The sequence below is a fragment of the Pieris brassicae genome, chromosome 1 (genome assembly GCF_905147105.1).
Source record: "Pieris brassicae chromosome 1, ilPieBrab1.1, whole genome shotgun sequence".
Lineage (NCBI taxonomy): Eukaryota > Metazoa > Arthropoda > Insecta > Lepidoptera > Pieridae > Pieris > Pieris brassicae.
This window is the reverse complement of record NC_059665.1, coordinates 16,472,014-16,485,213: the sequence shown is the minus strand read 5'-3', so window position 1 is coordinate 16,485,213 and position 13,200 is coordinate 16,472,014. Positions and strand designations below refer to the sequence as shown.

The window sequence follows — 13,200 nt, the reverse complement described above, 5'->3', positions numbered from 1 at the left end:
TGCAATTTCTCTGGCATTGGGTGATCATGTGCGGCGGTATCACTTAATATCAGATGAACCTCCTGAACGTTTGATAGAACAACTATATAAAAAAAGTATTTCAGATCTTTAGATTCACTGTACTAAATAAATAAGCTTTATTATAGAAGAACCTGATTGTTTTATAATTATGACACTTACTAAACGGCCCTACATATAATGTGATATAATAATATTATATAATTTAGTTATATCCAGTTATAAGTTCGTTAAACAATACAGAAATCAATTGTAGAGATTAATTCATCAAGAATTGACCTCGGACAACAGGCAAAATACACTCCCACACGAAATGTTTAAATTGTTTAATAGGAGTTTCAAGTTTTCCTGTTTCTAGTTAAGCATTTTGCATCTTAAATTTGTATGAATAAATGATTAATTTTTGAAATGTTATTAAAACTGCTTTAAAGAAATATTACTTTGTGTTTTCCCAAACATGGCCAAATTTATTAATGTTTTACCGGGTAATTTTTTGGCAAATGTGTGACTATGAACCAGTAATAATATTTATTGTTTCGGGATATGCTTACATCAGGTATAAGGACTTATCTGTCCTAATCCTCAAATGTCAAGAGGGTCAATGGACAATAAATAAATCATTCGGGATGCGATTACTGCGTTTACGCTGATTGCCATAATTTATCACTTAACATGTTGCTGTGCGACACACTGCCTGGAAAATACTACTATGCTCACTCTCACTTTCTGGATTTGGTTAGGTTGGATTACTGCCTTATTGCACCAACGTTAACTTAAGGTCCTATGTCTTCCAGGTGGGGCAGAGTGCATTCAGCGTATAAAACCAGCCTGATCGCTACTGGGCAGCTTAATGGATGAATCTAAATTTCACTCCATGTCTTTCCAGCTTCCTTCGCCTCTGCAAAGATGGTTCTCTGCCAGATCTGTTTTGGGCTGTAACGTTTTCTTTTGCCATAAGACTCTCAATCGAGGGTTTGCTTGGCAATGTGATTTGGATCCGTCCAGAGCCTATGGCCCACCCACGACCACCTTCGGTGTTTTATAGTTCCGTCGATTGGCACCTCATTGCATAGCTCCCATAACTGATGATTAGAGATTCTGTTGGGCTGAATATTCCAAGGATTTCACGAAGGTAGTGTTTCACTAAAACTGGAGAAGTTGTAAAGCGCTCTTCGTAACTTTCCACGTTTCGCAAGCTTACAGCAACACGGTCTTTATATTGGATCAGAAGATATTAATCTTGACTTAGGGTCCTTCAAGAATAAAGCATACCAGTTCCTATACCTCTACTCCCCTGCCATATTGTCCAGGGACTTTTTATACCACATTTTTTCCAAAAATAAAAACAATATACATTTAATTAATTCTACTAGTTCGCGAATGGCAGGCGTCGCGAAATACGCCCCGGCTGCATCGGTAATATTTTTATTTACAATATTCATGGGCGAGCCGGGGCGCAATTCCTCGCGAGACCCGCTCTTTCGGTTTTGTTTGCCTCCTTTAAATATTTAATATTTTTTTCGCAGAACCGTTCCAGGCACAGTCTGTGCTTTATTAACATGTCCTGTAGGCCACCACGGTCTACAGTCATCTGCATTTGTTGCTCCAGGTCGTGCCTGGACGATGCGAATATAGGGCAGTGTAAAAGCACATGTTCCACTGTTTGCTCTTCATCACCGCAGGCACATGTTGGGCTTGTCCTAATTTTAAACATATGCAGGTAATATGCAAAGGCTCCGTGCCCTGTAAGAATTTGCGCCACCTGGGGAGTGAAACGCTTCTCTTTTATTAATTTGTACGCTGTTCTTACATTGCCGATAAATAATTTTGTTGTTCCAGCTGTTTCACCCCCCAGGTAGCGCTCGTTCCATACCTCTAGAGTCCTCTGCCTTATTAGATGTTTTATATATGACAGGGGGCAGGCGGCGTATTCTGGTTTTGATCTGAGTTTTTCCGCCGCTTCTTTTGCTAATGTGTCTGCCCTCTCGTTCCCTGGCGTACCAACGTGCGCCTTTACTCAGAAGAGGCTTACATGAGTTTCTCACACTTGCGGCACTCTTCCAGGCTCCGGCGGATCTCGGCTACCTGGGGATCGAGAGATCGTCCACTCACAATAGCATCTAGTGCTGACCTAGAGTCACTGTATATTTAGCGTCACGCTTATTTTTATTTATGTGGCTAGTCGCGTATCTTAGTGCCGTCAATTCGGCTTGAAACACTATGCAGTAGGGTATATGTATATATATATATAAAATGTATATATCGCGTATGCTCTGATCGATAGCTTCTTGCCAATTTTTCTTATCCGTTTTACGCTCTTGATTTGCGAAAATAAAAGTATTAACATTTAATCTATTATATAACAATACAAATATATATTTACTAGGTTAATCTCTCTCATTCGGCGTGTATGTTTTTTTTTTCACGGATGTCCTATGTTTATAGTTGACAGAATAGGTTGTCTTAGACAATATAGAGATTGTAACAATTGTTAAAACAAGTTGCTTCTGTGAGAAATGAACTAAGAAGTAACTACTTTGTATAAGCCTTATGTGGTTAAATCTAGTAAAAAATAAAGGCAGTGAATTCAATTTTTTTAAATTATCAAGGCTTATCGCTGATTAGATATATTTTATGTTCATTTCGTGGAAGGTTAATTATTCGGACATGCGGGGTCAATAAATTTCTAACTTTTGTATTTTTTGTATTAATTGACGAAGCTGTAGAGATAAATATATGAAGCGTGAACGAGGAATTAAATATTAAATGTTGCAGTGTCGAGTACTACTTGACCGTTTTAACATGAAGTTTACCTTTTGCTTCTGAGATATTTTGTTATACTTACTACAAATTTAGTTCTGTCCAATTAACATTTCGATAGAATTGCTATTAAATTACACGATGCATTAAAATACCATGACGTTTAAATTTTAAATTATTTTTCAGAAAATATGCGACTCGAAAATATACAGTAGTCCACTATCATTATCAGTTCTACCTCCACCAACCTGTGATTTTTGAAAACAAAAGCCCTATTAGGATACCCTACCGTCCCTATAATATTTGAAGAGTTTTGAAAGTTTTTTTTCAAGAACCTCCAACCTGACCTACAAGATATTTAACTACGTGGAACTTGCTTACAAAAGCGTCGGTATAGCTGTCGCTACTGGAAGTTTCAGAGTATGGACGCAGGTCAGACTTCGTATATAGCAATACACAGAAGAGATATGAAATATTATATTGTATTTAGAAATTTTATTGCTTAACTAAAAAGTTATTAAACGAGAGTATTTCTCATATGAGTGAGTTAAACAGCTAGTTGGCGATGTCTTCTTACACTCTAAATTATGTTCTACTTAATGTAAATTTAAAAGCATATGTTTCTTTACTGTTCATAAACCTACATAGTATCTTATATTGTCCGTGTGCCTTTGTGAACACGAGGAAGAGACTGGACTGTATTACAAGTGTATATGTATCTAATACACCTTTTAATAGGACACCTACCTACGGATTGGTTATGGACGATAACGAAAAAATTATAATATGCTATGAAATATAATAAAATATTTCTTTAAGAAACCTGTAGTGTGTTTGTGTTTACAATACAAGTTAGGCCCAGATCTTTCCACAATGACCTACGCAGGACGCAACCTCGACAGGGGTAGGAAACTTTTATAAACAAAGATAAACAAGTGAAAAATTAATAAATAGATATATTAACCTATAATTAAGCATGAATTTGGTTTATTAATTGTATAAACCTGTACATATTATAATCCAGAAATTAAATAAATATTAATCCAGAAATTAACGAAGTAAAGCGTAATAGAATACAAAATAAATCCAAGTGTTTGTCTATCTGTCTATGTCAAACCTATTCTCTGAAATTATTAAACTGCGTCGCGGCTTTTACTAACATATTATTTGAATAGTCCAAAGCCGCATAACATTATACAGCGCATTTGTTTCCGGAATCGTCTCCATTCATAGCCAGACATTAAGGGTAAGATTTAAAAACTAGAATTAGTCAAGGTGTGTTACGTCACTCTCTATTACTAGACATTTTGTGTTCTAATTGTTTCACTTTATAAATATAAGTATTCATTTGTTTCGCGGGCATTAGCTCTGTTACATGCTAGTCGGTGAATGTTCAAATTAACGAAAAAATAATACATATTCCATTAATTTATCTAGTAATAATGGTTATATAAAATAATCTTAAAAATTTTGGTCTCTGGCTATAAAGCTAAGGTACACCTTTCTGGCGTTTCCTCTCTATCTTTACTCCACCTCTCACCAGCTCTGGGATCACCGGTACTGTCTACCAAGCGCCGACATAAACTTTAATTAGGACTTTTGCACTTGAACCCCAAGGCCCAAGAGTCATTCGCCAAGTTTAGCTTTAAATACAAATATTTATTCTAAATGTTGGCAGCCTCTGTGGGCCGAATCGCTAACTGATTAATCTGCGATTATCTCCCATTAGGGGCACTATATAAGGACTCCTTTATGTTCCTGGGGCATAGTACTACTTGTTTAAGCAAAATGAAGTCACTTTTTGTATTAGCCGTCTGTGTTTTGGCCGTTCAGGTAAGTTTTATTAAATTAACTTTTCAACCCTTATTATTATGTCTTCGTTCAAAAAACTGGCTTAACAAGCAGGCAAATTTCACCTACTCACAATTGCCCACATTTAAAAATATTCTAGTATATTTAGTCGTTTGATAAATAGTCAATTCAACACGATACAGTAGTTCCTACGGTACCAAATTAACGAACAAACGAAACTAGCAAGATCATGATATTGCCAATTGCGTTCTTTATAAACATAGCAACTGTACAAGTAATGTTGGATGGCAACAAGTCGAGTTTCAATTAATAATAGTCATGGAAAATAACAAATGAGAACCAGTTATAAACAAGTAATAAAACTAGTTGGTCAGCTAGTTAGGATTATTTGTTTTTGTAAGCATACATTAAAAGGTTGATCATCTTTCTTGTGGATCTTTGGCCATGGTGCTCTTGAATACTAGCAGCCTATTCCAGCTTTGCGCGGCTGGAATTTTTATTATTTAAAAAAATATTATAGACTTAAGGATAATTTAGTTGTAACATTTTTTTTAATACGAGTAATAAATCAATTAATTACAAAGATACACAGATGTTACAGATAAGCTTTTAATAAAACTAATATACATTAAAATATGACTGTTTTAACAAAATATATTCTTATGAAGAAACTGCTTTGACTTTAACACTATGCTAGAACAAAATTGTATATAATGCCTTGAGGATATTGCTGCAAGTTAGTTGAAAAGGTATTATTCAATAATATATATACTACATTCATATTCGGTGTAGTCACTGTAAAAATCAACTACAATTTTCGATTACCATAAGAAACTCGAACCAATATACGAAAAACAAAACACGCTTGTCCAAAAACAAAACACTCGCTAACTTGGTATAAAAGAGAATTCACGTTTGTAGGTCTTTAGTCGGTTGTAACAGGACCTAGACATCATGAAGGTTTTATTTGTTATGTGTTTTGTCTTTGTGGCCGTTCAGGTGAGACAATTACCATATAAAATGTATAATATATTTCCAATAAAGTCAAAATAAATTCATTTATTCCATTATAACAAAACATTGTGATTTTTATGCATTAAATGGTTTTTGCAAATAATTTACATCAATTTGATTAAATAATGCTTCTGAAAGTTGTTAAAAAACCTGGCTAGAATCTCGGTAGTTACAATTACATTTTTCTTATTAATTATTTATATTATTTTATTTTCATTGCATAGTCCTCTCATAGTATATTATATTTATTTACATATTAAACAAAAATAAACTCAACAGAAAAACATAATTCAGCCTTACTGCTACCTAGCGATGTCTTTCAGGCAATCCTATTAAAAAAAACAGTAATAAACACAATTACAAAAAAGGTAAATCTTAATATAATAGAGACAACTTATAATTCATTATCTTACCAAAATAGAGAGAGAAAATTAAAAGCAAATGTAAAGATAAAATACATGACGATTTATTCAAATACTTTTAAATATAAAGTCAAATATGTAGTTAAATTCGCAAATATTGATTCCGTAATATTTTGAAAACAATAATTAATGAAACCCACTTATAAAAGATCGCATTCTAGTATAAATAAAACTTTAAAACCACCATAAAATGCCACTAGAAGCCACAATAAAATGAACTTCAAACAAAATTCTGTTACTTTTTTCCCTTAAAAATAACGCAAGTCTTAGCCACCATAGCCCAAAGTTTTTGATAAAAATCTTAGTCTATATGATATTTTAACACCATTTACAGAAAACGGTTTATCATTAAGTGGGCTTGTTTGACAATATCAATAACTTAGATTTATTATTTCTTGCCTGCTAAATACACTAACATGTTAGGCTAAGCACGCGTAATCTATACATATTTTATTAGCTTTAGGTTACAACATATAAATATAATTGGTTACGTACCCTTCAAATATTTGACTGAAGTTACAAATCCTAAAACATTCTCCAGGCCCTAACTGAAGAGCAGAAGGAGAAGCTCAAGAAGCACAGGGGTGAATGTCTTGCTGAATCTGACGCTGACGAGCAGCTTGTGAACAAACTGAAGACTGGAGATTTCAAGGTATATGCTTTTAAACAAACCAGCTAGATTATATAGCGATAAAACGCATCTCATTTAGGTTAACAATACCAGTGTCATTTATTAATGTTATACTAAATCGATTTGTATTACATGTATTTTGTAAAAGTGGATATAAGTTTTTAGCCTAAAACAATTATTTTATCGCCAAAAACAGATCCTAGTATCTACAGGCTAAGTGCATTGCAACCAGCGTACGAACAGTTTTAACATATATAGAGTTGCATTAAAAAAAATATGTTTTTGCAGACGGAAAACGAACCCCTCAAGAAATATTCCCTATGTATGTTGATCAAATCTGAGCTCATGACCAAGGACGGCAAGTTCAAGAAGGATGTCGCCCTCGCCAAGGTCCCTAACGCAGGTATTTAGTTGATTATATTTCTGCTTTACATCACTAATAGTAATACGTATATAATACTCCGGAATAATTACTTACACTAGTTAAAATATTTAAATAAAATTATCTTTGCAGCCGACAAACCAGCAGTAGAAAAACTTATTGACACCTGTCTGGCCAACAAAGGTAACACTCCCCAACAAACCGCCTGGAACTACGCTCAATGCTACCACGAGAAGGACGCCAAGCACTCCATCTTCCAATAAACAGTATTAGATACCTCACGTCAACTTTGTAAAATACCCATTGATATTCCATAAATTTTCGCCACGCCATCTGTACCAAACACCATGTACTACAAGTTGAATGCTATTTATATTTGGTACTGATTTTTAAATTTCGTACAACGTTATCTGTGTGAGATCTACTAAACGACATCAAAAACAATTCGTCAACTTCAAAGTTGGGTATTGCGAAAAATTGCAAGCATTATGGGTTATTTTGTTAAAAGCGAATTTATTTCCCGTGAATAAAACTTATTTTAAAGTTAATTTTTCTTTTTTTTTCATTCCTTAAATATATCAACAACAACAGCGATAAACATATAATAAGGATAATTTTTTTAAGGAAAATATTTTTCTTTGAATTTTTTCCACCGCAAAAAATAACTTCATAAAATAAAAAATGATAATAATGATGAATATCAACTGTGGTTAGTTGAGAATAGCCTTAAATGTTGAGTCTAGCAGCTAGCTTAGTAAATGTCGGTTCCCATTTAATCTGAAAGAAATATACATAATATGTGTTTCTCATTTTTTTTATTAGTTTCTATATTCTTTATTGACAGATAAATAAATGTTTTCTCTTTATAAGATTGGTATTTACATATTAACATTTTACGTTAATTTATTAAATTGGCCAATTATTAAATTGGCGCACAATATTTTGCTTTTATTTGAATAATAACGGTGAAATACAGTTTTATTAAAAATTTAAAAGGAATGTGAACCTATTGTCCTATCGTAATCCATTGTTACACGAATGTTTTTTCAACGCACGTGTAATAATAAAACCACGACAGCCGTGTTTAATTAACTTTCAACGTGTTTTCCATTTTGTGAATTAAATTAAATATTCTGAAGCTTTTTAGTAAATCTTTATGTGTGTTTAAACCCTGGATGTGTCCCTGGGGTTTTTGTCGTACGGTGAACTGAAACAATGCAAAAACATGTATTTTCAACATATAATAGTCAGATATACAAGGCTGATCACCTACTTGCTTGTAAAAATCAATTAATGTTATAACAGTGTAAGAATGTCAGAACAGAAACTGATGATCATACATCGCTCTAATAATATTCGTGTAGTACTGATACGTGTCGGCAAGAAGAGCTCTGACAACTGAATTCTTTAGTCAAATAAATATCATATCATAAGTTTACTTGAGCAGTGCTGGCCAAGTGGCTTCAGCGTATGACTTTCATCCGTAAGGTCGTAGGTTCGATCCCCACCTGTGCACCAATGGACTTTCTTGCTATGTGCGCATTTAACATTCGCACTAACGGTAAAGGAAAATAGTGAGGAAACACATCGACGACAGGCACAAAAGGCTGATCCCCTACTTTCCTATTAGATTGACATATGATCATGAAACAGATACAGAAATCTGAGGCCCAGTTATTAAAAGCTTGTAGCGCCACTGATTTTTTTATTCTTATCATAAGTTTTGTTTGTGTTTGTAACAGTTAACCTAGGATTAAAATGATTTGAAGTATTTGTACCAATGCGTCTAAGAATTTGGTACTTACTTGATTATATATGAAGATTTCTTTAAGGCGTAAAAAGTTGTTTACATTTAATACATAACTTGGATATAAGTTGTATATCTTCTTAATTAATAAATACAACTCGACTAGTATATTACAAATTTATGCGCTTTCTGATATATTTATGGTAAAGTTTATTCAAAGGGGAAGACTGTATTCTGACTGACTGAAAAAGGTATTTTTGACAAACGGGAGTCAGAATAAAGTCAGGATTTTGACATACATACATGACTAGTTACAGTACGTGATGAGTATCACTGCTATATATTACCACAAGATCAACATTATTTTGACATAATCGACGCAATTGGTATATAATTAAAAGGGACGTATAATGAGGCGTATAGATATTTAAAACATCATGGTTGTATGAATGATAGTTATGACTAAATGTTTGCTATTGAATTACCTCTTTCAATGAAGTTGACATCAGTCTTGTGTTTGTGTTCGGTGGATGTGGTCATTGCAGCTCGAGTTTCAACAAAATGGAGGTTCCATCGGGTGTAGTTTTGCTTCTCTTCGTTGCTTGTGTTCGGGTAAAGTTTTACTATTTATTCTTTAATACTGTAAATCTGTAGAGTATGTTAGGTTGAATTCGTTTGTTCGTATTCTCTGTGTTGGATATCGGATTTATTAGAAACCGCAAGGCACAGTTTAATTTTTTTTATTAGAAATTATTATTTTAACTAACTAAAGGAAACGAGGAAGCTTTACATAATGTGTGTACTACCAGTAACATATGGATACTAAGCTGGCTTGCTCACAAAATTACAATGTGTCAAAAATCGATGAAAAGATGCATGTTACGAAAGAATAGATATAATAAAGACAAGGAAACTGTAGAAGAACAACAAAGATAATCACAATGATAATAAATAAATTTAGTTGAGAATGGGCGAAGCATTTGGAAAGACGAATAGAAAAGTTCGAAGAACATAATATTAAACTGGTACTCAAGATACAATAAAGGGAAAAGAGGAATATAATTTAAAGGGTAGATATGTCTATCCACTATCTGGTCAGGTTATGGATAAAGCTGGAAAGTGGGATTTGTAGGAAGCCAAATAGAGCACTCAGATACCAAGAAAGGAACAGTGTTATATAGATGATAAACTATAAAAGTTTTTAAATGTATACTAAGAGGCTATTATTATTTTAAATAACTAGGTTTACCAGATGAAATTAAAATAGTATTTAGCTAAGTAGCATAACTGAAAATTAGTTGAATATCGATACGGTGTTATCAAATTCACATGATAATATGAGTTTTCATAAATGATTGAGGTTTTCGTGGTATTGGAGTTGTCGGTTGTACACTATTATTAAACATCTTGATTTTATCTTTTGCAGGCTTCGACAGATATCGCAGAACCTATGGCTAGCATGCTTCCGGATAACTGTAATCCTAAAGTACAAAAGAAAGTAGATTATATAGAAGAATGTAGTAAGGAGTCCAGAGTAAATAAAGTCCACATAGAGAAAATGAAATCTGGGTATTGGAGTTTGCCGGTAAGTTAGCCTTGGTTCGTGTACATGCGACAGAAATTTGAGGCGAAAATCTTCCCGGCTGAGCTTTAATAAATTTACCGATCAAATTGCGTAATTATTGCTTAATCATACGCTAAAAGAAAAGTTTATAATCAATAAAACTAATTGGCCTTTTCCTCAGATTTCTGCACTGTTTCCTTGATTGACGTGGCAAGAAAGTGATCAGTTTTCTGTTGTTTTTGAGTACCTTTTTTTACCGTATAATAATAATAATTTCATCAGGTGTGTGCTAATTCCCGGCCAAAAAATTGAGTTACAAAGTAACATCTCATAAAAAAAAGAAATAGTCAACCATTCTTACAAGTAAATAATTAAAGACGCTTTAATACGGTTAAAATTGATGTTCCTGTTAATACGTAATGTTAATATTCGGTAATATAAAACATTATCTGTCCGAAATCTCTGCCTATCGTTCTTATCAATTTAACTGACAAAGCTTCTGATGTCTTATTTTCCTAAGAATTTGAAGCCATCTACTCAGTTTGAAATTTCCAGCACCGTTCAACATCGCTGAAATACTGGGCGTTCTGTTACTTGAAGAAACTAAACATGATGACTGAGGCTGGAGTTCTCAGACAGGACGTAGTATTGAAGAACTTCAATAGCAAAGGTTGTGTTAAATAAAACATTTCTTTTGTCAATAAGGAAAAATCATTTGAGTATTTTCCACCTCTTCACTGAAGGTAGTAGGGAAATGTATGGAGCCCATTCCAAGACAAACTAAAAACACCTCGGTTACAAATTGAAGGTGGGTCATGTGGGTCATGTTGAACATGACCCACCTTCAATTTGCTTGCGCATTCTTAGGTCGAAAATTTAGTTGTCACAAGACTTTGTAATTAGCTCCCACGGCCTCCCAAATCTCTATTAGCCCTCTCCGCTTATCCTCGAACTTGAACGATATATTTTAAATTAAACTTGCAAATCCAAGACGGGGCAAGATATGAAAAATACTTAAGTATTTTTCCTGCTCCAGCAAACCCATTGTTTTAGCTGATTCACAAATACCCTTCATTTTTTGTTGTTAATTACATTACAGAAATTTAATATCGCGTTTAAATAATGATTATTATATAAAAACAGGACCCAAGGTCCTGTTTTTTATCTTTCGCACTGTTACAAAATAAAATATGTATTCATTTATGGCGTTTTGTTGCTCAATAGAAAACTAAGCTATATTCATCTTGATCAAATAAACTATTGAAAGCGAACAAATAAGTTATGTATGTACTAATAATTATTTTAAAAGGGACTAGCCGATCTTCTCAGTTAAGACTTTAGACATTATAGTCCAAACTTCACTAAAATTTACAAGGCTTATATATTTGGAAATAAATTACCCCGAATAGACAATCTTTAAAAAAACTAAATTGTTTTGGTAAGATTTTTATCCAGCGTCACAAGTAAAAAAGTGTTATATACTCGTATGTCAGGGAATGTTATGATTATCGGGAAATGTTATGATCGATTCAATTGAACGTTGATTATTATTATAGCTTTGAGATTTCTTCTGTTACTTTTAAAAATCGTAATTTACTTTGATTTGTTTTGTTATTGCTTCATTGTTTTATAAATATTGTTAGGACCAATCAGAGCAAAGCAAATAACTCGAGTGGGTTCGAGGTGCCATCTTGCCGTTTGACAGTGCGTACAGGGAAGTGGGAACGCAGGACTGTACCGATAACTGTTTGGGTATTCAGATTTCAGTCAGTGGTGCTGAGATACCACAATGCGTTGGATCTTGTAAATTGTAATGAAAAATGATATCGGTGCTCTGATGCCACTGCTCGTTATAATTATTAGTATTATTAGTGCTAGCCCTTTATGCGTAAAGGGCTAGCACATGACGCCCACTAAACCCATTAATAACGATGTTAATATCGATATCGATCCTAATTGCTTCTGGATTTGTATGGCGTCGTGAATGAAGGAATTAATTTTGACAGAACCTTTTTTTTTTCAGAGAGACATCTAATAACAAATATTATTGATAAATGTCTGTACACGACAGCTCACCTACCAATGGACACGGCCTGGCACTACCTCAGTTGTTTTCATAAAAATAATTACAAGCTATGTAAACGTGTACATGGAATTTGAATAATTTTTAAAAATAATTGTATTGTGATAACGATGAATTTAGATGCGATTTACTAATTTAAAAAAAATGTATTTAGTTCGAGATTTGTTTTGGCTTTTCTATGTACTTAATTTATTTTAACCAAGTTGTTATTATGATGTTCCCTTTACTTTAAGAATTAAATAATTTTAAATGCCAACTTTTATTCATTTTCCATCATCTGCTTGTAGACAAAATGGCTAAGTGTTTAGAATGTATTGATATTGATAGTACGATAAGAGTATTGGCACAGTAGGTATAAATAAATACATACATACGTTTATAAAAACTAAATTTGCCTAATCGCACTATTATATAATAACTATTCCTTCATCATTTCTATGAAATTGTGTATTCGCTGTGCAGCACGAGACCGATAATAACTTAAGTTAAACTGGTGCAATTAGGCCGCTATTTTTTTTAATATCTTATTTTTATAGGAAATTGATTACGACAAATTTAACTCAATTTTGTGTTTAATACTGTCATCTAGTGTGCGAAAGAGAAAATGATTTACGAATAAATTGAAATTAGTACCATCTAGTGGTAAAGGTACCAATAGGTAGATAAACTTTTGAGTGGCACGGTTCTATACAAAAGATGGCGCGCCTGTAAGTTTTAAAGTTACTCTATTTAATGATTTGACTGCCATCTAACGACTAAAACTAAAA

At 33.3% G+C, this 13,200-nt stretch overlaps 1 protein-coding gene across 1 annotated transcript; it reads left to right on the top strand.

Annotated features, from left to right (window-relative positions):
- The first annotated feature begins 4,506 nt into the window (after positions 1 to 4,506).
- LOC123720888 lies at positions 4,507 to 12,689 on the top strand. Its single transcript, XM_045677723.1, has 8 exons — positions 4,507 to 4,611; positions 6,568 to 6,678; positions 6,946 to 7,060; positions 7,172 to 7,296; positions 9,276 to 9,398; positions 10,213 to 10,371; positions 10,906 to 11,020; positions 12,374 to 12,689. The coding sequence occupies exons 1-8, from the start codon at positions 4,531 to 4,533 to the stop codon at positions 12,508 to 12,510; spliced, it is 966 nt and encodes a 321-aa protein (XP_045533679.1). The 5' UTR covers positions 4,507 to 4,530; the 3' UTR covers positions 12,511 to 12,689.
- Positions 12,690 to 13,200: the final 511 nt, after the last annotated feature.